The sequence below is a fragment of the Neoarius graeffei genome, chromosome 13 (assembly GCF_027579695.1).
Source record: "Neoarius graeffei isolate fNeoGra1 chromosome 13, fNeoGra1.pri, whole genome shotgun sequence".
NCBI classification, from domain to species: Eukaryota; Metazoa; Chordata; class Actinopteri; order Siluriformes; family Ariidae; genus Neoarius; species Neoarius graeffei.
The window spans coordinates 1,703,129-1,728,246 of record NC_083581.1 but is presented as its reverse complement, the minus strand read 5'-3'; the positions used below and the strand labels follow the sequence as shown (position 1 = coordinate 1,728,246).

The 25,118-nt window shown below is 40.8% G+C and overlaps 1 protein-coding gene across 1 annotated transcript in view; it reads right to left on the bottom strand.

Moving 5' to 3' along the window:
* Positions 1 to 6,546: 6,546 nt before the first annotated feature.
* The window catches only part of slc6a1a (solute carrier family 6 member 1a), a 39,125-nt gene continuing 20,553 nt past the window's right edge, over positions 6,547 to 25,118 (bottom strand). The window contains exons 10-14 of the mRNA XM_060937088.1: positions 23,730 to 23,861; positions 23,238 to 23,340; positions 20,711 to 20,811; positions 9,997 to 10,164; positions 6,547 to 6,660 (exon numbers count right to left, since the gene is read on the bottom strand). Coding sequence (XP_060793071.1) covers positions 6,547 to 6,660; positions 9,997 to 10,164; positions 20,711 to 20,811; positions 23,238 to 23,340; positions 23,730 to 23,861 — 618 coding nt within the window. The remainder of the gene's footprint in view (positions 6,661 to 9,996; positions 10,165 to 20,710; positions 20,812 to 23,237; positions 23,341 to 23,729; positions 23,862 to 25,118) is intronic.

The following is a 25,118-nucleotide window of genomic DNA, read 5'->3' as shown; positions in this document are numbered from 1 at the left end:
TGTCACACTCACTTCTTCATTTTACACCAAAACCCAGCAGCCTTCATTATGCTTTCTTTTTTCATATGGAAAGTGTCTCTTATGGAACATGCTGCTCAGATACAAACTTCTTTTTTCCTGTAATATTTAATTTGTGCTGGAAAACAGGTTTTTCCCTCCAAAAAACTGACTCCTCCCCCTTTTCTGCTGCCATCTTATTCAGGCCACACCCCAATCCGGCTCAGCCAATGAAAAAACATCAGGGTAAGACAACGTCAATAAACTTTATGAAACTCTCAGTGTTAGAAACTCTAATCAAACACGGTATAATAAATATTATTTTCAGTACTCTTTATTTGTATATTTTATTTATAACATGACAATCGTGCTTTATCATATGACACCATTTAAATACATATCCTGTGTGTATAACACGCTGTAGGCAGTGTAACAGTTAAAAATATACAAATCAATGTTATTTTATTACTAGACATAAATTCTATCTCTCATAATAATAATAATAATCTTTAAATATTTTTTATAATCATTGTCACTTCTCGTATGTGCTTCGCTTTCAAAGATCAAAATATTATTGCAGAAAAAAACAGCAATATCATTTTCTGACTGTTCCAACATTTAGACAGAAACTTCCAGAATAGTACAGACGTTCACAGGTACATGTTTAACACGACACCGTTTTACAATAAAGCTCCAGAGAGAGAAAACAGCAGGTTTTATACAAATCTCACAGGATGGCGCCGTTTCACATTTCCTAAGTGCTTCTGTCTGTAAACAGCTTCGGATTTAAACTCACATCGTTCACACATAGCTGCCGTAAAACGCAAACTCACATGTCATCATCATCCTAACTCCGCCCAACTCTGCCCACAGACATGGAATAAGACATGTCAAATGATAATAAACTCTGCCTGTCTGTACAGGGAAATGAAACCTTCACGCTTTCTCCACAAACAAACTTTCACAGTCTAAAGCTCAGAATTCTAGAATATTTGTGCTTTTCCAGAAAATTCACCGACATTCCTCATTGTAAACTTTCACAGAGGTACTAATACTTTTTGCTTGTTTGTTTGTTTGTTTGTTTGTTTGTTTATTTGGTTGACAGATTTGGTCAAACAGTTTGGCATAGAAATGAACGACGTCTTCACTTCGTTCCATCAGATTCACCTCTATTTATGATGCTTACATTTTTATAGTTAAGATATTTATTGAGAATTTACTAAAAATCAATCAATTAATTAATCATTTAATTGAATGGTTTAAAATAAGTAACAGGAAACTGACACTTGATTTTATTTTAGTGCTGTCAAGCGATTAAAATATTTAATTGCGATTAATGTCGCGACTGTCATAGTTAACTCGCGATTAATCGCAATTTAATTGCACATTTTTGTCACATGAAAAACCATTGTAATTCTCTTATCAGCATAAAGTGAATGGGCTTGCTCACCGTTCGAACTACGGGGGTACACGGGGGATCCGAGATCCCCTGAAACAGACATGAGATCCCTTGAAAACATGATTTGGGAAATGTTGGGGGGTCTCTAAAATATTGGCAAAATGATGTTTATTGACATAGCAATCATGTGTAACGGGAAGCATTTGCATATCCGAAGTGAGCACGCGATGGAGATCCGCGCTCTGAGACAAGCGCAAGCACCCCCCCCAAGGGAAAAAAAGGGACCCCCTGAAAATATCGGCCTAGTTCGAACACTGGTTGTACCAATGTTTTTTTTTTATTTATTGCAGAGCATAACACGTCTTGTCACAGCCACTGCAAAGTGGGGCTGGAGCCGCCGATGGGAAAACGAAACCTAAGCCGAGCACCGTGGCTCTTCGGGGGAGGGCAGAGGACTCTGGCTGTGCGGGGCGGGGCATTACAGTCTAGCTGCTATCATTTTTCTAAGCAAAGTCTCTGTTCCAAGTTCCTGGCAGTTTCAAAAGCTTATGAAAAACCTACATCATGTCACAGAGCGTTAATCTCGCGATAAAAAAATTATTGCCGTTAAAATTGAGTCAAGTTAACGCGTTAATAACGCAACATTTTTGACAGCACTATTTTATTTATCTATTGTTGAAATACCACTAAAAGGAAATTCAGGTAAATTTGGCAGCTTTTCTTTTAGTTGGTTTGCAAAATGTAATTTTTAAAAATATTTTTAAAAATTAATCAGAAACGCAGGAATGTGAAAATACAGATTTAATCACAAATGAATCCTAGCGGATCAGAACACATCTCAGATAAAGAGCTTCAAGGTTCTGAGTGTAAAGTTGAATTCTGGGTAAAATGTTCTGTTGCTGTTGGATTTTTGAGATGTTTCGCTGCCACACACACACACACACACACACACACACCGTGTATCCTGTGTGTAAATGTTTTGTTGAGATAAAAAGCGTCCCGTATTTTATGATTTCAGAGATCGCCGAAGCGAGTGAGCAAGAATATCACATGACCACCTTGGGGCGTGTCTGAGCTACTTTTAACCAAAACAAGTCGGTGTTCTCGAGTGCCTAGTGAGTGCAACTGCAAGATAGAGCGAAGTTAGATGACGTCATTTTTCTGGACAGATAACTAAATCATTCTAGCTAGCGCTTAGCTATCTTAGCATTAGAACCCATGGGCTCGATTCCACGGTAGTGAGTACGGAGTTACACACCTAATGTTCTGATCTTACAGAGAAAGAAACGAGAACACAAAAGCAGGAACAGAGAAAAGATATAAATATTCATCTTTTGTTTCACGGATCTGTTCGCGAACGTCAACCACAAATTCCATCCCTGAGGCTCAGAACTCTCCGAGATCGATGCAGAGTCACAATGTTTTCCGCGCGTCGGTGTCTTGGTGTGACACAGTTCCATAGTTACGGTAATTAGTTAAAGCTCCTCGTGTTCAGCTGTTTCCTGTCTCCGTAGTACCGTACTGTTTACCTTAGGAGGGAGGAAAACGGCCCCAAAACGGAGAAAAGCGACCCTCAGGACATCAAAATGATCACATCTCGTACGCAGGATATTGTTTTAGCGAGACAGAGGAAAATGCCATGTACAATAAACAAATAAAAAAAATTCAGATGACTTTGCAGTCAGCACTTTTAAGTTTTTCCATCTAAGAAAACCTTCATGTCTCTAAAAACAGTATTTTTTGTAAATTAAGAGAAAAAAAAGAGTGATTATAGTGATACAGTGGTGCTTGAAAGTTTGTGAACCCTTTAGAATTTTCTATATTTCTGCATAAATATGACCTAAAACATCATCAGATTTTCACACAAGTCCTAAAAGTAGATAAAGAGAACCCAGTTAAACAAATGAGACAAAAATATTATACTTGGTCATTTATTTATTGAGGAAAATGATCCAATATTACATATCTGTGAGTGGCAAAAGTATGTGAACCTTTGCTTTCAGTATCTGGTGTGACCCCCTTGTGCAGCAATAACTGCAACTAAACGTTTGCGGTAACTGTTGATCAGTCCTGCACACCGGCTTGGAGGAATTTTAGCCCGTTCCTCCGTACAGAACAGCTTCAACTCTGGGATGTTGGTGGGTTTCCTCACATGAACTGCTCGCTTCAGGTCCTTCCACAACATTTCCATTGGATTAAGGTCAGGACTTTGACTTGGCCATTCCAAAACATTCACTTTATTCTTCTTTAACCATTCTTTGGTAGAACCACTTGTGTGCTTAGGGTCGTTGTCTTGCTGCATGACCCACCTTCTCTTGAGATTCAGTTCATGGACAGATGTCCTGACATTTTCCTTTAGAATTCACTGGTATAATTCAGAATTCATTGTTCCATCAATGATGGCAAGCCGTCCTGGCCCAGATGCAGCAAAACAGGCCCAAACCATGATACTACCACCACCATGTTTCACAGATGGGATAAGGTTCTTATGCTGGAATGCAATGTTTTCCTTTCTCCAAACGTAACGCTTCTCATTTAAACCAAAAAGTTCTATTTTGGTCTCATCCGTCCACAAAACATTTGTCCAATAGCCTTCTGGCTTGTCCATGTGATCTTTAGCAAACTGCAGACGAGCAGCAATGTTCTTTTTGGAGAGCAGTGGCTTTCTCCTTGCAGCCCTGCCATGCACGCCATTGTTGTTCAGTGTTCTCCTGATGGTGGACTCATGAACATTAACATTAGCCAACGTGAGAGAGGCCTTCAGTTGCTTAGAAGTTACCCTGGGGTCCTTTGTGACCTCGCCGACTATTACATGCCTTGCTCTTGGAGTGATCCTTGTTGGTCGCCCACTCCTGGGGAGGGGAACAATGGTCTTGAATTTCCTCCATTTGTACACAATCTGTCTGACTGTGGATTGGTGGAGTCCAAACTCTTTAGAGATGGTTTTGTAACCTTTTCCAGCCTGATGAGCATCAACAACGCTTTTTCTGAGGTCCTCAGAAATCTCCTTTGTTCATGCCATGATACACTTCCACAAACATGTGTTGTGAAGATCAGACTTTGATAGATCCCTGTTCTTTAAATAAAACAGGGTGCCCACTCACACCTGATTGTCATCCCATTGATTGAAAACACCTGACTCTAATTTCACCTTCAAATTAACTACTAATCCTAGAGGTTCACATACTTTTGCCACTCACAGATATGTAATATTGGGTCATTTTCCTCAATAAATAAATGACCGAGTATAATATTTTTGTCTCATTTGTTTAACTGGGTTCTCTTTATCTACTTTTAGGACTTGTGTGAAAATCTGATGATGTTTTAGGTCATATTTATGCAGAAATATAGAACATTCTAAAGGGTTCACAAACTTTCAAGCACCACTGTATTATTACTGTAAATAAAAATGACACTGAAACGCTACGCAGCTCCACGATCCAAACCAGCTCACAAAAACTAAACTGATCAGTAATGTGCACCAGTGATGACATCATGACCTGATTATTTGAATGAGAGATGTATTCTGATTGGCCAGAATTGAGTTTTGATTAAATCCAGGTTTGTTTGTTTTTTGATGTTGTTCCTGAATTTCCTCTTTATTTTTCTCAGATTGTTCACACTGATATGATTATAATGTGCTGAATTTTCTCCTGATCGTTTCGTAAAGTTCACTTTAATCTGATTTTAAACTCAGTAAATCCTTCATCAGTAAATTCCGAGATTTTCTCCTCGTCTCAGAAGCACATGAGCGTAAACAGGACTGAGGTGACAGCAACTGATCGACAGACGGACGCTGACGCTAAAAACCCTGTTTTTTCTTTATTTTTTGTTTATTTATTACTTTTTTTTACCCTGTTCTTTGTGATCTACACACTGAATGGCATAGATATGTTTTTGCTTTGTGATTTTGGTCCTCGATCACAACATTAAAGTACAAAACATCCTAAAAAGTCTCTAAAAACAATTTTCATCACATACAAGTATAATTTCTAGCAGTTTTTTTTCTTCTATTTTCCAGAAAAAATAAAATAGTAACAGTCTCTCTAACAAAAATATCGGATGATGAATAAACGAGTCCCAGGGGCTTTGTTTGTGCTTCATATGAGAGAATAACGCTCGTCGTTACGGTACAGCTCGACTCTCACGACTCTACGACTCGTTTCTACAATAAACACTGATTTAAAATCAATAACGTTGATTCTTTCTTCGTTAAAATGTTTTTTTCATGAGTTTTAGAGCTTTTTGAAGATTTGTGCTCTTTGTGCAGATATTCAGTTTCACATGATAATAACGGAACAGACTTTCAAAATGTGAACAGAATATTATATTATTAATTATTATCGACTTTAAATTGTTTATGTGCCTCTAAACTTTGGGACGTTGTCACTGATTTCATGAAGAAAGATATGAGTCTTTGTAATGGCTTCAAAATGGGATTGAATTTATATCAAGAGGAAAAACACAGATGTGGTAAAAAAAAAATGTTGAAAATTGCCAAAGAATGTCACGAAATGCCAAAAAATGCTGAATAATAAAAAATGGTAAAAATGCAGAAAAATACTAAAGAATGTCGAAAAATGTCAAAAGATACTGAAAAGTAGATGAATCCTTAAAAATGCAAAAAAAAAAACCCTGAAAAATGAAATATTGAAAAATTCTGCAAATTAAAAAAAAAAACTCTAAAATGTGTAAAAATTCTGAAAATATTCAAATATGATCAAAGTATTTAATACAGAAAAATGCCGGAAAAACTTGGAAGTGCTGTAAAATGCTGAAACTTGCTGAATGGAACACAATTTGACCTTCTCCATGATTACAATATTGTGCATGCTGAAAACACTGATACTGGCACGTGGGCCGACAGGAGGTTCTGTGCTCTAATCCGACTCCCAACTGGAACTCGATGAACAAAACGCTTTTTAATACAATTCCTTTTTTTGACACTAACACTGCGCTTGCGTTTCTGTCCCCTACACCGACACCTGCAAAAGGCAAAGGCAAACTGTTCCACACATATAGTATTATTATTATTATTATTAAGATTAAAGTGGATGGTGATTGGCCCCTGGAGGTAGATGACTCTATTACTGTAGAAAGATGGAAGTCCTCTGTGCTGCTGCTGGGTGATTGCTCTCGGGTCGGGGTGTTTACGCGCTCGGTGACTGCTCTCGGTTCGGGGCGTGTGCGTTGGCGAGGTACACGGAGATGGCGTTTTCACCCTGCTGCTGCTGTTCAGGTCTGTTCTCCTGAGATCGCACTGACTTCACATCCTGAAACACAGGCATCACAGACGTACCTATTATTTTGATTATTCATTTCACCTTAACTGTGACATCTATTTACCAGTACGTGTCTACAGTGTCTTGCAAAAGTATTCACCCCCTTGGTCTTGTTTTGTCGCATTACAAGCTGGAATTAAAATGGATTTGGGGGGGGGGTTAGCACCATTTGACTTACACAACATGCCCACCACTTTAAAGGCGATTTTTTTTTAATTGTGACACAAACAATAATTAAGATGAAAAAACAGAAATGTGGAGTGTGCATAAGTATTCACCCCCCAAAGTCAATACTTTGTAGAGCCACCTTTTGCTACAATTACAGCTGCAAGTCTCTTGGGGTATGTCTGTACAACCCGCCGTAAGTGTTTTGGACATGCACGGGTCGCAGGGTTTGGTAGCTCGCAGCCGTGCCATGCTGTTTGGGCGAGGAGTCCAGGCAAAGTACTTGTCAAGTACAGGCTGCACGCCTGACTTCCTTGAGGCGTGGGAAAAATTGTGCCGTTAGCCCGTGGAAAGCGTATATCTGACGCACGTGATCAGTGCGTGTTCAGTGAGTGTGGAGTGTGTGTGACTTGCATTTTAACAGTTTCCTGCACTACGAGTTCGGGCTGCATTTGTGAAGCGTGTGTGACGCATGTGATTCGCACGTTACAATCACTCATAACTTGCGTGTGATGCAAGCCAGGAGTGGGTATAAAACCAGCATGTCTGCAGCATTCTGCATCTGTCTTTTGACTGAAGAACATTGGATATTTTGTGGGAAAAATTAAATTTTCAGTTTAAAGTTTAGAAAATGGGACCCAAGAAGAAGCGAGCAAAAGTGAAGTTACCCAGCCTGAAACAGCAGACGAGGAGGAGGAGGAAGAATGTGATGATGATGGTAGCAGCACCGGCGAGCCCTGCACGGACAGGGAGAAGTTTGCCTTCAAGCCAGCAGAAGGCACAGCAGCCCGCCAGAGGGATTTCCACAGGTAAATACACACGCTTTAAACATTCATTTCAGTATCTATATGCTTATGTAATTAATATTATAGATGCTGATTTTCATGTATGTTTCAGCTAATGATGCCCAGAAGTGAGGACAGTGCAATCCCATCATCGCTGTCAGGCCATTGTGCCATGCTCAGTGATGAGGACGAGGACATCCCGACACCTCGTCCCACCACTCAGCAGGAGCAGGACAGCAGCTCGGAGTCAGAGTGTGTTTCAGTGCTCAAACTGTTGGGCTATTTAGTTGGGATTTTTTACAGTGTAATAAAATGCGTTATTCCCTTATACTCATGTTTTATTATTTGAGGTTTGCATGGTAAATTAACATATACTCAAATAAAAACAGCAAATGAGATGGTCTTCTTCCTTTCTACAATGCTACATGACTGGTTCCTTGGTTCCTCCCCAATATATATACCCAGAGTCTTGCCCCTCATGTTGCACGTGGGTCGCGTGTGCTGCGTGCAGGTCGCATGTGCTGCATGCATGGCACACATAGGAGTAAAAAGTGAGATGTACTTCTGTCTTGTGGGCCACACAAATAGCAAGTGTGGAGTACTTGTGTAGTATTTCTGAGGCACGTGACTCATACAATGACCGTGCGTCACTCGTGTCTTACTGTCATCGCAAAAAGCCCCTACTAGCCGCGCTGCTGACTTGGTTCAGGTGTACAAAAGGAGTACGGGTCCCGTACGTAGTGTGTGCGTTCTTGATTTGTTGCAAGACCCGTAGAATTTGCATGTGCAGGACCAAAAGTCTCCATGGCCAGTCTGCGACCTTCTACGGTGCTGAACACACACAAGTGTCGCACAAGTCTCAAGCACGGTTTTGCCAAGTTTTTTACTGTAGACCACCCATAGCAGCACATATGGTGGGTTATGAGTGAGGCTTTAGCACATCTAGCCACTGGGATTTTTGCCCATTCCTCAAGGCAAAACTGCCCCAACTCCTTCAAGTTAGATGGGTTCCGTTGGTGTTCAGCAATCTTCAAGTTATGCCTCAGATTCTCAATTAGATTGAGGTCTGGGCTTTGATTAGGCCATTCCAAGACATTTAAATGTTTCCCTTTAAACCACTCCAGTGTAGCTTTAGCAGTATGTTTAGGGTCATTGTCCTGCTGGGATGTGAACCTTCGTCCCAGTCTCAAACCTCTGGCTGACTCAAACAGGTTTTCCTTCAGAATTGCCCTGTATTTAGTGCCATCCATCTTTCCTTCAGTCCTGACCAGCTTTCCTGTCCCTGCAGATGAAAAACATCCCTACAGCATGACGCTGCCACCACCATGCTTCACTATAGGAATGGTGTTCTCAGGGTGTTGGGTTTGCACCACACATGGCATTTCCCATGATGGCCAAAAAGTTCAATTTTATTCTCATCTGACCAGAGAATCTTCTTCCATGTGTTTGAGGAGTCTGCCACATGCTGTTGGGCAAACTCCAAATGGGTTTTCTTAAGCAATGGCTTTTTTCTGGCCACTCTTCCATAAAGCCCCGCCCACTCTGTGGAGTGTACGGCTTAAAGTGGTCCTATGAACAGATACTCCCATCTCCGCTGTTGATCTCTGCAGCTCCTTCAGTGTTCTCTTTGGTGTCTTTGTTGCGTCTCTGATTAATGCCCTCCTTGCCCGGTCTGTGAGTTTTGGTGGGCGGGGCCTTCTCTTGTCAGGTTTGTAATGGTGCCATATTCTTTCCATTTTGCTATAGTGGATTTAATGGAGCTCTGTGGGATATTCGGAGTTTGGGATATTTTTTATAACCCAACCCTGATCTATACTTCTCCACAACTTTGTCTCTGACCTGTTTGGAGGCTCCTTGGTTTTCATGTTGCTTGCTTAGTAGTGCTGCAGAGTCAGGGTCCTTCCAGAACAGGTTGATTTATACAGACATCATGTGACAGATCATGTGACACTTTGATTGCACACAGGTGGATCTTAATCAACTAATTATGTGACTTATGAAGTGAATCGGTTGGAGCAGCTCTTATTTAAGGGTTTCATACAAAAGTGGGTGAATACTTATGCACAGTCCAGATTTCTGTTTTTTCATCTTAATTATTGTTTGTGTCACAATAAAAAAAACAATTTTCACCTTTAAAGTGGTCGGCATGTTGTGTAAATCAAACGGTGCTAACCATCCAAAAATCCATTTTAATTCCAGCTTGTAATGCAACAAAACAGGACAAACACCAAGGGGGTGAATACTTTTGCAAGACACTGTATTTTCGTGAAGAATGATGGAATCTGGTTCTAAAAGCAGTTGCTGTGATGTGAGGGTTTGGAGCAGAACGTAGCTCCTGCTGTAATGTGAGATGATTGGTCACCGTCACCTCTTTAGATTTTCCCCTGGTGGTGAGGAACATGTAGGCCATGTATCCCGGGATGAGAATCATGGAGGAGACAGCCATGAACCAGCCGACTCCCTGACCCCACGCCGGGAACACGTAGTTATTCATTTTGAGAGGAACCATTTGGATGGCGCTGAACAGAAAAACTCCCTGAAGAAGAGGAGAAGATTAAGAAGAGTGTGGGAAAGAAGATTTTCACTCTCTAAGCTGGTTTTATTTCTCCAGTTCATCTCCACCGGAGAACAGGGGAGAGCTTTCAGGGATATCAGCTCTGAGAAAATCCTCATCCTCAATGTCAGGGATTGTTTACGGCTCAAATCATTACACGTCTGCGTCAGACAAAATGCACGTGATATTGGACAGTTTATTTAGAAACCATTCAAAAATTACAATTAATAAACAGACTTATCATTTATCATTAAATAATAAAAACACGAGGCACTAAAAATCATTCACAAAAATGCGTTACTGTGTCATAAAATATAAGAGACAATTATGTTCCAATATGCAAATACTAGTCATGCAAAAGAAAAAGGGGTGGAGCAAGCCAGAGTGTCTAATTTGCATATTCACAGAATTCACTTTTCTTAGCATTTCTGTGTTTCTGTGGAGTTTTCCAAACAACTTTTTCATAATTTTTAATCTTTAAACAAATACATGCTGTACCTTCACAAGACACAAGAATTAATTATGATATTTTTCATTTAAAAATTCCAATGCAGTTGATCTGATTATTAGGAATGTAAAGTTAATGCACATAAACCAGCTGGTATGAAGATTAGTCAGTGGTAAAGGTCAGGGTTCGAGTTACAGATTGAGATGGTTAAAGGAAACTCATTTATAAATTGCTGAAAAATGCCAAATAAAATGACCAAAGATGCAGAATAACTCCAAAAATTCTAAATGTAACTGAATTTTCCATGGTTTCCAAAATTTTTTCATGATCACAATATTGTGTGTTGAAAATTGTTTAATTTATAAGAAACTAATTTTACTTTGATATAAATATTATATTATACTATGACATTTATATGTCAGTATAAATTGACAATTAAATGTCAATTTAATTGACATATTAAATTGAACCTGGTGTAGTGGTTAGCGCTGTTGCCTCACAGCAAGAAGGTCCTGGGTTCGAGCCCCGTGGCCGGCGAGGGCCTTTCTGTGTGGAGTTTGCATGTTCTCCCCGTGTCCGCGTGGGTTTCCTCCGGGTGCTCCGGTTTCCCCCACAGTCCAAAGACATGCAGGTTAGGTTAACTGGTGACTCTAAATTGACCGTAGGTGTGAATGTGAGTGTGAATGGTTGTCTGTGTCTATGTGTCAGCCCTGTGATGACCTGGCGACTTGTCCAGGGTGAACCCCGCCTTTCGCCCGTAGTCAGCTGGGATAGGATCCAGCTTGCCTGCGACCCTGTAGAAGGATAAAGCGGCTACAGATAATGAGATGAGATAAATATTATATTATACTATGACATTTATATGTCAGTATAAATTGACAATTAAATGTCAATTTAATTGACATATTAAATTGAACCTGGGGTGGCACGGTGGTGTAGTGGTTAGCGCTGTCGCCTCACAGCAAGAAGGTCCTGGGTTCGAGCCCCGTGGCCGGCGAGGGCCTTTCTGTGTGGAGTTTGCATGTTCTCCCCGTGTCCGCATGGGTTTCCTCCGGGTGCTCCGGTTTCCCCCACAGTCCAAAGACATGCAGGTTAGGTTAACTGGTGACTCTAAATCTGGGGTGCCATGGTAACGGCCCGCGGGCCGGATACGGCCCGATTGGTCATCACATCCGGCCCGGTGGTTCATGAGACTTTTTTTTTTAATAATAAATTAATAAAAATCGAATGTTGTGGGTTTTTTTCGTAATGATTTTAAATCTAATGTTTCAATTTGATTCCATTTTCGTGTAATCCATCGGTTCGTTTTTAGCTGCTCTCTGCTTGCTGCAGCACGCGCAGGTGCAGTGACCCGGATTTAATGTAGAGTAGGCTAGTTGTTGCTCGTTCACAAGCAACAACAGTCTAAAAAGAGAAAAGTTGATTCTGAGGGTCGAATCTTTCAGGAAAAATGGAGAGAGAAATACTTTTTCTGGGAAGTAGGGGGAAAACCTGTTTGTCTGATTTGTTCGCAACAAGTGGCTGTACCGAAGGAATACAATGTCAAAAGACATTACGAGACCCACGCCGACAAATACAGCCAATTCACCGAGCAACGCAGGACTGAAAAGCTAAATGAGCTTGCCTCAAACCTTCAAAAACAGCAAGCAGCTTTCTCAAAGTCTCGAGAGACACATGAAGGTTCGTTTTAATATCATCTTCAGTTCGCCTTTAATGTTAAATGCGGCTGTTTTCAAAGAGGGGTGTCTCAATATCTTTGTTGTACATTTTATTTCATGTTAGGGGCAGTGAAGGCGAGCTACATCATCGCGTAGGAGATCGCAAAAGTGTCCAAGCCATTTTCGGAGGGTGCATTCGTCAAGGATAAATACGCATCTGTTGGAATCCAATCTTTCTATCAGTCATTGCCACCAGAGTACCCAATTATCACGGCCTTTGCCGGTAAAATACTCTGTATGTTCGGGACAACATATTTATGTGAACAGGCATTTTCAGTAATGAATATTAATAAATCGAAACTGCATAGTCGTCTGACCCATGGACATCTCAACAATGTCATGAAAATAGCAACTGCCCAGAGTCCACGGGCGCAGATAGAGGGGGGGACGGGGGGGATTCGTCCCACCCAGATTTAAATTCACCTCGTTCGGTCCCCCCCACTTATAGGGAGGAAAAAACGTCTATGCTGTCTTTCTTTGCATAAGGCAAACCTCACGGAAAAATCAAAAGACTAATTACCATTCGGTTTATTGAGGTGCACAGCAGTACATACATAGTTGCAACTGCACAGACTGCACAGGTTGCGAGCTCGAGCTTGGTTGCTATGGTTACAAGTTTGACAGGCATATCGGGGACAGCTCCTCCTAGTTCAGGACCCCAACACGGCATGATGAAGGGTGCCAAAAGGCAGAAAACGATTGCATCGTTTTTCAAAAAAAAAAAAAAAACGACTGTAAGTAAACTGTGCCTTACTTTATCATATCACCTTGCAATTTTTTGATAGTCTGTTCGAAGTAATGTCGTAGTGAAAGTAAAATCGTACGGAGTGAAGTCTTTCTGGTAGCCTCCTTCTTTCGGTGGTAGCCTGTAGATACAGTGCTCAGAAGGCAGTTTTAATGTTTAATCTGGCGTTCCCTGCCATAATTTCAGCGAGCATATTGTTTCATAAGGAAACTTTGTGAAGAGTTGTTGACTGACTGCCGCTCACGCAACACACAGGCATAGTTAGAAAGTCAGGATGCACTGGTTTACACTTTACACACACACACGTAGCCCAGCCTCTCGCTATGTTTAACAGTTGGAACTTAGCGGTTTTAAAACTAGTTTTGCAGTTTTGCAATTTCTGTGCGTGATGATAATGTGTAAACTTTGGATTTCCATAGGCTATGTTAAAATGTTATCATTGTCCTGGCCTGCAGGTAGTTCCTGGTGATGGCAGTGAGGGAGGTGAAACAACATGTATACACACTACCGTTCAAAAGTTTGGGGTCACCCAGACAATTTTGTGTTTTCCATGAAAAGTCACACTTTTATTTCCCACCATAAGTTGTAAAATGAATAGAAAATATAGTCAAGACATTTTTCTGCCCATTTTGAGCATTTAATCGACCCCACAAATGTGATGCTCCAGAAACTCAATCTGCTCAAAGGAAGGTCAGTTTTATAGCTTCTCTAAAGAGCTCAACTGTTTTCAGCTGTGCTAACATGATTGTACAAGGGTTTTCTAATCATCCATTAGCCTTCTGAGGCAATGAGCAAACACATTGTACCATTAGAACACTGGAGTGAGAGTTGCTGGAAATGGGCCTCTATACACCTATGGAGATATTGCACCAAAAACCACACATTTGCAGCTAGAATAGTCATTTACCACATTAGCAATGTATAGAGTGGATTTCTGATTAGCTTAAAGTGATCTTCATTGAAAAGAACAGTGCTTTTCTTTCAAAAATAAGGACATTTCAAAGTGACCCCAAACTTTTGAACGGTAGTGTATATATATATATATATATATATATATATATATATATATATATATATATATATATTTATTTTTTTATTTTCGAACATGTATAAAAATGTATGTAACTATTTGTACATACAAAAGAAAGAAAATGAAAAAAGTGACAAAAAAGAATAAATAAAATAATATAAAGAGCTAATACATTACAATACACCGCACATTGTTCGAAAAAGGAGTGGGAAGAAGTACAATACTTTTTTTAATTTCCCACCCCTTTTTAACTACCCCGAAATCCAAACTACATTAATACACTTATAAAAATATATACCACATATACCCTTCATGATTATCCATATAAATATATAATTACAAAAATAAATATATACTACATACCATATCCATATACATATATATACATATACACATAACTATCTATATAAATATATAATTACAAAAAAAAAAAAAAATATATATATATATATCTACTACATACTTATCCCTGTAAATATGAAGATATCTATCCCCATAAATAAATATATACCATATACTAAGCTAGTTCTAATATAACAATCAACCCTATTCTATTTATCCCTCATCATCCTCCATTAACATATTTCCTCTGCAATATACTTGTTTAAAAATATTTTTTTGTACCTTTTTTTAAACAGATTTATATTTGCACTTTGTTTTATTTCTGTCTCCAGTCTCCAGTCTGTTCCATAAAGTCACCCCACACCATGTTCCCTTTCTGTAGTTCATATATATGAACTACAGAAAGGGAACATGGTGAATAAAGGGGCACCCAGGAAGTACAACTCACTCTCCATACCAGAGGCACTCGAAACTGCCAAACAGCGACTAACAGCTCTGGCCACCCGGTTGAAGAGATACACCAAGGAGGGAGAGGCCAGGAGAATAAACAAGCTGTTCTCCACTGAACCAGCCAAGGTGTACTCTCAGTGGCAGGGGAACAACAACCGGTCAGACCCACCAAGAGCTGAGGTGGAAAAATACTGGAAAGACATATGGGAAAGAAAGGCATCACACAACACCGATGCCCAATGGTTAGTGGACCTAAGAGCTGACCACAGCAACCTCCCAGAACAAGAACCAGTAACCATCTCAATGGCAGACGTCCAAGAAAGAGTGTCAAAGATGAAGAGCTGGACAGCACCAGGCCCCGATATGATCCATACGTACTGGCTGAAGAAGCTAACTGCACTCCATGAACGCCTAGCAGCACAGATGAACCAGCTGCTGAGGGATGGAACCCACCCAGAATGGCTAACCCAAGGCAGGACAGTCCTAATCATGAAGGACCCCCAGAAGGGACCCATCCCATCCAACTACCGGCCAATTACCTGTCTCTGCACAACATGGAAGGCCCTGTCAGGCATCATTGCGGCAAAAATGAGTAAGCATGTGGCTCAATACATGAGCGAGGCACAGAAAGGAATTGGCAGTAACACCAGAGGAGCCAAGCACCAGCTACTGGTCGATAGAACAGTCGCCCGAGACTGTAAGAAGAGACAGACCAACCTGTGCACTGCCTGGATTGACTACAAGAAAGCCTACGACTCAATGCCACACACATGGATACTGGAATGTCTGGAATTGTATAAGATCAACAGGAACCTAAAGACCTTCATCCAGAACTCAATGGAAATGTGGAAGACAACCCTAGAGGCCAACTCAAAACCCATTGCCCAAGTCAACATCAAGTGCGGCATATACCAAGGAGATGCGCTATCACCACTGCTGTTCTGCATAGGCCTGAACCCCCTCAGTCGGATCATCACGAAAAGCGGCTACGGGTACCGATTCCGTAGTGGGGCAACAATCAGCCACCTGCTCTACATGGATGACATCAAGCTGTATGCCAGGAACGAGCGAGAAATAGACTCGCTGATCCACACCACCCGGATCTACAGCGATGACATAGGGATGTCATTCGGATTGGACAAGTGTGGCCGGATGGTCTCAAAGAGAGGCAAGATGATCCGGACTGAGGGGATTGACCTACCAGAGGGCAACATAGGTGATATCCAAGACAGATACAAGTACCTTGGCATCCCACAGGCTAATGGAAACCATGAAGAGGCCACAAGGAAGTCAACCACAGCCAAATACCTCCAGAGAGTAAGGCAGGTCCTGAAAAGTCAGCTGAATGGTAAGAACAAGGTCCGAGCCATCAACATGTACGCACTACCAGTCATCAGATACCCCGCTGGTATCATAAACTGGCCAAAGGAGGAGATAGAAGCCACAGATATCAAGACTAGAAAGCTCCTCACCATGCATGGAGGGTTCCACCCCAAGTCCAGCACCCTGAGACTATACACCAAGCGGAAAGAGGGAGGCCGAGGGCTAGTGAGTGTCAAGACCACGGTCCAGGATGAAACATCGAAAATCCAAGAATACATCAGAAAGATGGCCCCAAAGGATGAACTGCTAAGTGAATGTCTCAGGCAGCAGAACCCTGATGAGAGTGCAGAGGAGGAGGAGGAACAGACAATCTGCAGAGACAAACCCCTACATGGCATGTACCACCGTCAGATAGAGGAAGTGGCTGATATCAAGAAATCCTACCAATGGCTGGATAATGCAGGACTGACAGACAGCACAGAGGCACTAATCATGGCAGCACAAGAACAGGCCATAAGCACAAGAGCCATAGAGGCCAGGATCTACCAGAGTAGATCAGACCCAAGATGCAGACTGTGCAAAGAAGCCCCTGAAACAGTCCAGCACATAGTAGCAGGGTGTAAGATGCTAGCTGGATCAGCGTACATGGAGAGGCACAACCAAGTGGCTGGGATAGTATACAGGAACATCTGCAACCAGTATGGAATAGAAGTACCCAAGTCCCAATGGGTCATACCACAGAAGGTGGCTGAGAACAACAGGGCCAAGGTTCTGTGGGACTTCAGCTTCCAGACTGACAAACAGATCCTGGCTAACCAACCGGACATAGTGGTGGTGGACAAAGAGCAGAAGAGGGTGGTGGTGATAGATGTGGCGATCCCAGCTGATGCCAACATCAAGAAGAAGGAACATGAGAAACTTGAGAAGTATCAAGGGTTGAAAGAGCAGCTGGAACGGATGTGGAAGGTCAAGGGTTGCGTGGTCCCCGTGGTAGTGGGGGCACTTGGGGCAGTAACCCCCAAACTGGGAGAGTGGCTCCAGCAAATCCCAGGAACAACATCTGAAGCCTCAGTCCAAAAGAGTGCAGTACTAGGAACATCGAAGATACTGCGCAGAACCCTCAAACTCCCAGGCCTCTGGTAGAGGACCCGAGCTTGAGGATGACATGGATACCACCCCCCCGCCGGGGGTGAGAAGGAGATTTTTTTTTTTTTATATATATACACACACACACACATATATATATATATATATATATATATATATATATATATATATATATATATATATATACAAAATGGAATAATTTGCTGACAGCTCAGTCCCCCCCAGTTCAAAAATCCTATCTGCGCCCCTGCCAGAGTCTGTCCCCCAATGTCGACAAGCTGGTAAAAAGTTAAAGACTTCTGGCTTCCACATGTAAAATGTAGCTGGTATTTCTCCCCCATGTAACCTTTTGCTGTGTGCTTGAGGGGGAATAAACAGGATGGGTGTGTGGAAATATATGTGGGACTTGACCAGCAAAGTTAATGTGCCATCTGTAGTTTGTTTTTATTGGTATGTTCAGTCATATTTGGCTCTTTTAAACTAATGCTACTGGATATTTAGTCACTTGACCTATTGGTGGAATTATTTACCCTGGCACTTCTTTCTTTTGACTCGTTTAGGCCTACTTGCCAATCGTTTTAATTGGCCTAATTAGGCCTATGCATTGACATGTTTTTGATGTGCAAGATCAATAAATCTGATCTAAGTCATTTACAGTTTACACTTGTGTTATTTGTGTCTTAGTCCGTTTCTGTAGCATTTTATTTTATAAATGTAGGCTACTTGCATGCTTAGACTGTTACATTTTACAGAGGGTAAATTGCTTTTGTCTGCCATGTTATTGTGCGCCTCATTTTGAGGCTATAGCTTTACAATTCCTTTTGGGCATATAGGCCTTCAAAAATCATATAAAATAATGTCCTTTTGTTGAGTTAGTGTCTGGTCTTTTCAGGCCAAAAGTGTAATTCGGCCCCCAAGGTCCCACTTGAAAAAAATCTGGCCCCCTTACCAATTTCACCCTGGCACCCCTGCTCTAAATTGACCGTAGGTGTGAATGTGAGTGTGAATGGTTGTCTGTGTCTATGTGTCAGCCCTGTGATGACCTGGCGACTTGTCCAGGGTGAACCCCGCCTTTCGCCCGTAGTCAGCTGGGATAGGATCCAGCTCGCCTGCGACCCTGTAGAACAGGATAAAGCGGCTACAGATAATGAGATGAGAAATTGAACCTGTATTCTGCACAAATACACTCACCAACCACTTTATTAGGAACACCCCTCCATCCACCCGCTGTTTTCTGCAGTTCTCTAATCAGCCGATCCAAATCAAGAGCTTCAGTTAATGTTCACAATGTTCAAACATCAGAACGGGAAAAATTGTGATCTCAATTTTTGTGTGACTTTCTGTCTCTCACTGTGGTATGGGTGTTGGTGGTTTGAGCCAGATGAGTATGAGGTTTGAGTATTTCAGAAGCTGCTGATCTCCTCCTGGGGTTTTCACACACAACAGTCTCTAGAGTTTACACAGAATGGTGCAGAAAACAAAAAACACTGAGTGAGTGAGTGACAGTTCTGTGGGTGGAAACAAACGCCTTGTTGATAAGAGAGGGTCAGAGGGAAATGGACAGGAAGGATATAGTAACTCATATCATCACTCTTTACAACCGTGGTGAGCAGAAAAGCATCTCAGCAGAAAAGCAACAGCAGAAGAACACATTGGGTTCCGCTCCTGCAGCCAAGAACAGGGATCTTAGAACCAACACCACGTTCCTATTAAAGTGGCCGGGGAGTGTACGTTGTTTATAATTATTTATCCATAACTACATTCCATATAAAATGTAGAAAAGTGTATGAACTGTGAGTATGATCATTTATACAGCTTTATATTTTACTTTTATATTCCTGTGAACCAGGGCTTAATTTGAGCCGGAACATGACGGAACAAGATCCGTAACCTCCGTCGTCAGATCCAGCAGCTATTTTCATTTCATTCGGTGTTCCGGCCGCTATTTAAATGGATCAGATCACCTCCGTGACCATCACAAAGGGAAAAAAAATCAAACAATAAATTAAATAAATAAGTAAATAAAAATGTGTTTAGTGTTCGGTTTTGATATCTGTTGTTGATTTCTCTCCTATGACATCCACAAAATCTATGCGAAAGGGGAAGGGTGGGGGGGCATGGGGTGTATACTTCCGCTCAATAGAACACCGGGTTTTTTGTAGCCGTTAGCTTGCGCTGTGGAAAAAATGGCAAAAAAACAAGAAAGCTTACTAAAATTTTTCAAAGTCCCAGGACAGCCAGATCCTAAACGACCTAAAATGGACGACGTTGGACACAGTGACACTGCACCAGCACCTGCTGCAAGTGTACCAGTCCGCGGGAACGATCAAAAAGAAGACGAGAAGAATGATGATGGCGGTGAAGCTAGAAGTGTTAGCGCACCAACTGCAACCGTCAGAGGGAATGAGGATGAGGATCGGGAAGATGAGACTGGTGATGGCGGTGAGGCAAGTGGGGCTATCTGGACCGATGCCCAGTTTAAAGAAAAGAAGAAGGTCTATCTGTGGCTGACGATGGGCAAAACTGGACTGGGCTGTGCTACGTGTAAAAAAGTGGGCTCACTGGGCCTGGATAAAACGGCAGGTATGCGGCTAGCAAAAGAGTGGGTCACCAGCTCAGTGAGTTCATCTGCGCCTGACCTTGCGAGACGACAGCGAGCCTTACGAAAAAAGGTTTTTGAGCATGACAGTACAAAAGTGCACGTAATGGCAGCAAATATCCTAGAAAAAGGTGCTGTTGCAATACGTCATGCAATAAGCGTGTGTGCGTAAAGTTATAGTAAATCGCCCCCCGCCTTTTTTTTTTTTGAGTTGCCGGACCCACCCACCTCCTGCTTTCCGGGACCTCCCACTTCACAAATTAAGCACTGCTGTGAACACTGAGTCTCTTTTCTGCAATTATTTTTTTTATATAAATGAATAATCCTGACTGAATAAATTAGAAAAGTGCAACTACAGCCACGATAAATAATATTGTAGAAATATTACTGTAAATCATCATATTTCATTCTTATAAACTAAATGTACTTTTAAACGAGTTGATAACTCGTTCACTCGTCTCTACCTGCACCTCTAAATGTACTTTAAGTTCATTATATGAAATAATAATTTAACAGTTTATGTGTGATTTAAAGTTTTGGTTGTCACATTTAAATAAAATTATTTTAACCCGAGCTTCGTGGAAAATCCAATCCACAGATTAATGGCAAAAAGTTACTTGCTTGTATTTACCTTTTTGTTACCTGATTTATTCAGGAAAGAATTAAAACACATAGTGATGCTCACACACACACACACACACACACACACACACACACACACACACACACACACACACACACGAAATGAAGAGGGATTTTTACTCACTGCAACAACCAGAGGAGTGAAAAACACCCAGCAGAGTTTCCACCATAGGCAGGGTTTATATCCGATCATCTCCTCAATGTTACTGTAGAATTTATTCACACCTAGAGACCAGAAATCAGAAATTAGATCATCATCACATTCACTGAGAAACCAGCAGATTAAAGACCTTCTCCTGCTTTTCCACAGGAAAACCCCCACTAGTGTACAACCCCAATTCCAAAAAAGTTGGGACGCTGTGTAAACTGTAAATAAAAACAGAATGTGATGATTTTCAAATCATGGAAACCCAATATTTCATTGAAAATAGTACAAAAAGACGACATATCAAATGTTGAAACTGAGAAATGTTATTGTTTTTTGAAAAAATATTTGCTCATTTTGAATTTGATGTCAGCAACACGTTTCAAAACAGTTGGGACAGGGGCGTGTTTATCACTGTGTTGCATCATCTCTACTTTTAACAACACTCTGTAAACGTTTGGGAACTGAGGAGACCAACTGCTGTAGTTTTGAAAGAGAAATGTTGTCCCATTCTTGCCTGATATACAATTTCAGTTGCTCAACAGTTCGGGGTCTCACGTCTTTGTCGTATTTTGCACTTCATAATGCACCAAATGTTTTAAATGGGAGACAGGTCTGGACTGCAGCAGGCCAGTTTAGCACCCGGACTCTTTTCCGATGGAGTCATGCAGTTTTAATATGTGCAGAAAGCAGTTTGGCGTTGTCTTGCTGAAAGAAGGAAGGACTTTCCCGAAAAAGATTTTGTCTGGATGGCAGCATGTTGCTCTGAAATGTGTTTATATTGTTCAGCATTAATGATGCCTTCCCAGATGTACAAGCTACCCATGTCATGTGCACTAATGCACCTTCATACCATCACAGATGCTGCTTTTGAGCTGTGCACTGATAACAAGCTGGATGGTCCCTCTCCTCTTTAGCCTGGAGGACGTGGTGTCCATGATTTCTAAAAAGAATTTCTACTTTTGATTCGTCAGACCTCGGGACAGTTTTCCACTTCGCCTCAGTCCATCGTAAAAGAGCTCGGGCCCAGAGAAGGGGGCGGGGTTTCTGGATATTGTTTATATCTGGTTTTAACTTGCATTTGTGGATGCAGTAATAAAGTGTTTTCACAGATGATGGTTTTCTGAAGTGTTCCTGAGCCCATACAGTGATTTCCACTACAGACACGTGTCTGCTTTTAATGCAGTGTCTCCTGAGGGCCTGAAGATCACAGGCATCCAATGCCAGTTTTCAGCCTTGTCTCTTGCATACAGAGATTTCTCCAGATTCTCTGAATCTTTTAATGATATTATGGACCATAGATGATGTGATCCACAAATTCTATGCAGTTTTACATTGAGGAATGTTATTCTTAAATTGTTGCACGGTTTGTCCACGCAGTCTTTCACAGAGCGGTGAACCCCGCCCCATCTTTACTTCTGAGAGCCTCCGCCTCTCTGAGAGAATCTTTTTATACCCAATCATCTTACTGACCTGTTGCCAATTAAACTAATTAGTTTTTTTTAGCATTACATAGCTTTTTCAGCCTTCTGTTGTCCCTGTCCCAACTTTTCTGAAACGTGTTGCTGACATCAAATTCAAAATGAGCAAATATTTTTCAAAAAACAATAAAATTTCTCAGTTTCAACATTTGATATGTACTATTTTCAGTGAAATATAGTTTCCATGATTTGCAAATCATCACATGCTGGTTCCATTTACAGTTTACACAGCATCCCAACTTTTTTGGAATTGGGGTTGTACTAATGTCGAAACATAATATATACAATGTGGTGTAAATAAATATTATATTCTATATATATAAACAATACATTAAGTTAGTGAAATATCATCTCAGGATATTTTTTGCAGATTAAGTGAGTAATAAAACAATGTGTGATAAGTGCATATTTTATTCCTCTTATACCACAGAAATTTGTCAAGTGTAACCATTTAGTATTCAATTTTTATGAATGAATGATGTCATACTTTGTATCCATTCATAGTTGCGTTTAATGTTCAAGTTAGTTCTTGTTGTCACTGATGTTATAGCAGCTATAAACAGTCGTTCCCTCACCAGTCTTTCTCTCTCAAGTTAATAAGACAAAATATACACAGCTTGTTCCTGGGAAACTGTAAAGAAGTGTAAACTCTCCTGTCCTGAAAGTTCCAGCTTCTCCACTGACTGATACACAGCACTCACACTGGAGACTCCTTACAGAAATGTTACACACATAATTCTCCTCACAGAAAACTTCACCATACCAACAATTAAAAAAAAAAACATCCCTGTGAATGAGCCGTTACTCTAGAAACAATGATATATCAGAGTGAGAGCATTAATATAAACCTGCGCTACTGTCAGAGCTGCTGTTAGAGAGAATTAATCAACACCTTCTGACCAATCAGAGCCCAGAACTCAGGAATGCTGTGGTGTAATACTGCTTACTGAAACCGTTTCATATTGAGAGTGTGTTTTAATAAAATAAATTAAATAAATAATCTTTGTAACGTTGTCGTGTCTCACCGTAACACCAGGAGATGGAGATACACTCGAAGAAAACCAGGAACAGTAGACATGTGCCACTGGCAGAATAATAATCGAAGAGTTTGAAGACGTAAAGGCCGCCCTGACACAACGGCAAGAAATAAAATTCAGTTTTTCAGATAAATACAGTGAGCAAAAGTCTTGATGCTCTAATTTTAACACAAATTTAGTGCATCAGCCACAAAAGAATTTCTAAACATTAAATTTTGCAGAACAGCATTCTATAGAAATGTTAATCATCTTTGCTGCATATAATGTATTTTCCCTGTTATTAATATATTAAATATGATCATATAAGATAATTTACTACACTTACAGATTTACCTGTAAAATAATTTTTTATATATGTTAAATAATTTTAATATATTAACCTTAGTAGGTTTATATATACTGCTGTATATACAGTAAACCTATCAAGTATTTACTTTCTTTCATAACATCACATAAAGTTGAGCAACACATCTTAATTACCTGTGTGATATTGGAGAGGCCGATTATATACGACACGATGCACACACATGCGATGAAAATCTCTCGTCTTTTCCTCAGGATCGCCGGGAACTCGTCCACCAGAGCGGTGATGAAGCCTTCCACCGTACAGAACTGCACCGGAAAACAACAAAACTCCAACTTAAAGGAACAAGAATTCCTGGGTTTGCTCTATGTTTATTCTTTATAAAATATAAAATATAATTTAATAAAAGCTTTGGGAGATGAATTAATGTTAAGCCAGTGAGAGATTGCTAACTGACCACTGCTACTTTACCCGACATTACACATGCTCGAATCCTTCAAAATGCACATTCACACACATCACCCTGAAATGATTAGAATTTTGCAATTAAATCTGAATGTCTATGCTTTATTTGAAGTTCTATATGAATTTTTAATGTTCTATCATTTTAAGTTGTATGTAGTTTGAAATGCACTGTGTGTGCGATCAACATTTTTAATTTTGCACATCTGATTATTTTAAAACTGTTTTTGATTAAATGAAATACAGCATAAAACTGATTGCACTTGATCACAGCCACACTCTGTATAAGCACACTCATCACACCAAGGACTTTGCTGAAGTGATGCTCGGGGTTGATTATACCTCATATTACCAAGCCTTATATTCTCGTGTTTTTTTCTCTGTTTTTCTTGGCTTTGCTTTTTTCCTGGTTTTTGCCCTCGCCTGTTTTGAGGACAGTGGAATGATACAGCTACAAGGAATAGAGGTGGTCAAAGCAGATGAGCTCAAATATCTGGGGTCAACTGTACAAAGTAATGGTGAGTGCAGAAGAGAGTGCAAGCAGGTTGGGAGGGATGGAGGAGAGCGTCAGGAGTGATCTGTGGCAGAACGGTGCCAGCAAGAGTGAAACAAGACAGTAGTAAGACCAGCGATGTTGTCTGGTTTGGAGACGCAAAGACAGGAGGCTGAACTGGAGGAAGCAGAGCTGAAGATGCTGAGATTCTCATTGGGAGAGACAAAGTTGGACAGGATGAGAAATGAGAATATTAGAGGGACAAGACGTGTAGGACGACTTGGAGACAAAGTGAGAGAGACGAGATTGAGATGGTTTGGACATGTACAGAGGAGAGATCCAGGGTTTACTGGGAAAAGAACGCTGGAGATGGAGTTGGCAGGCAGAAGGAAAAGAGGAAGAGCAAAGATGAGATTTATGGATGTGGTGAAGGAGGACATGAGGACGGTTGGCGCTACAGAAAAAGATATAGAGGACAGGAGGAGACGGAGGGACATTATCCACTGTGGAGACCCCTAATGGGAACAGCCAAAAGAAGAAGAAGAAGAAGAAGTATTTTCTCCTGTTTATGTTGTTTGCTAATTACCTGACCCTTGCCTGTTTATGACTA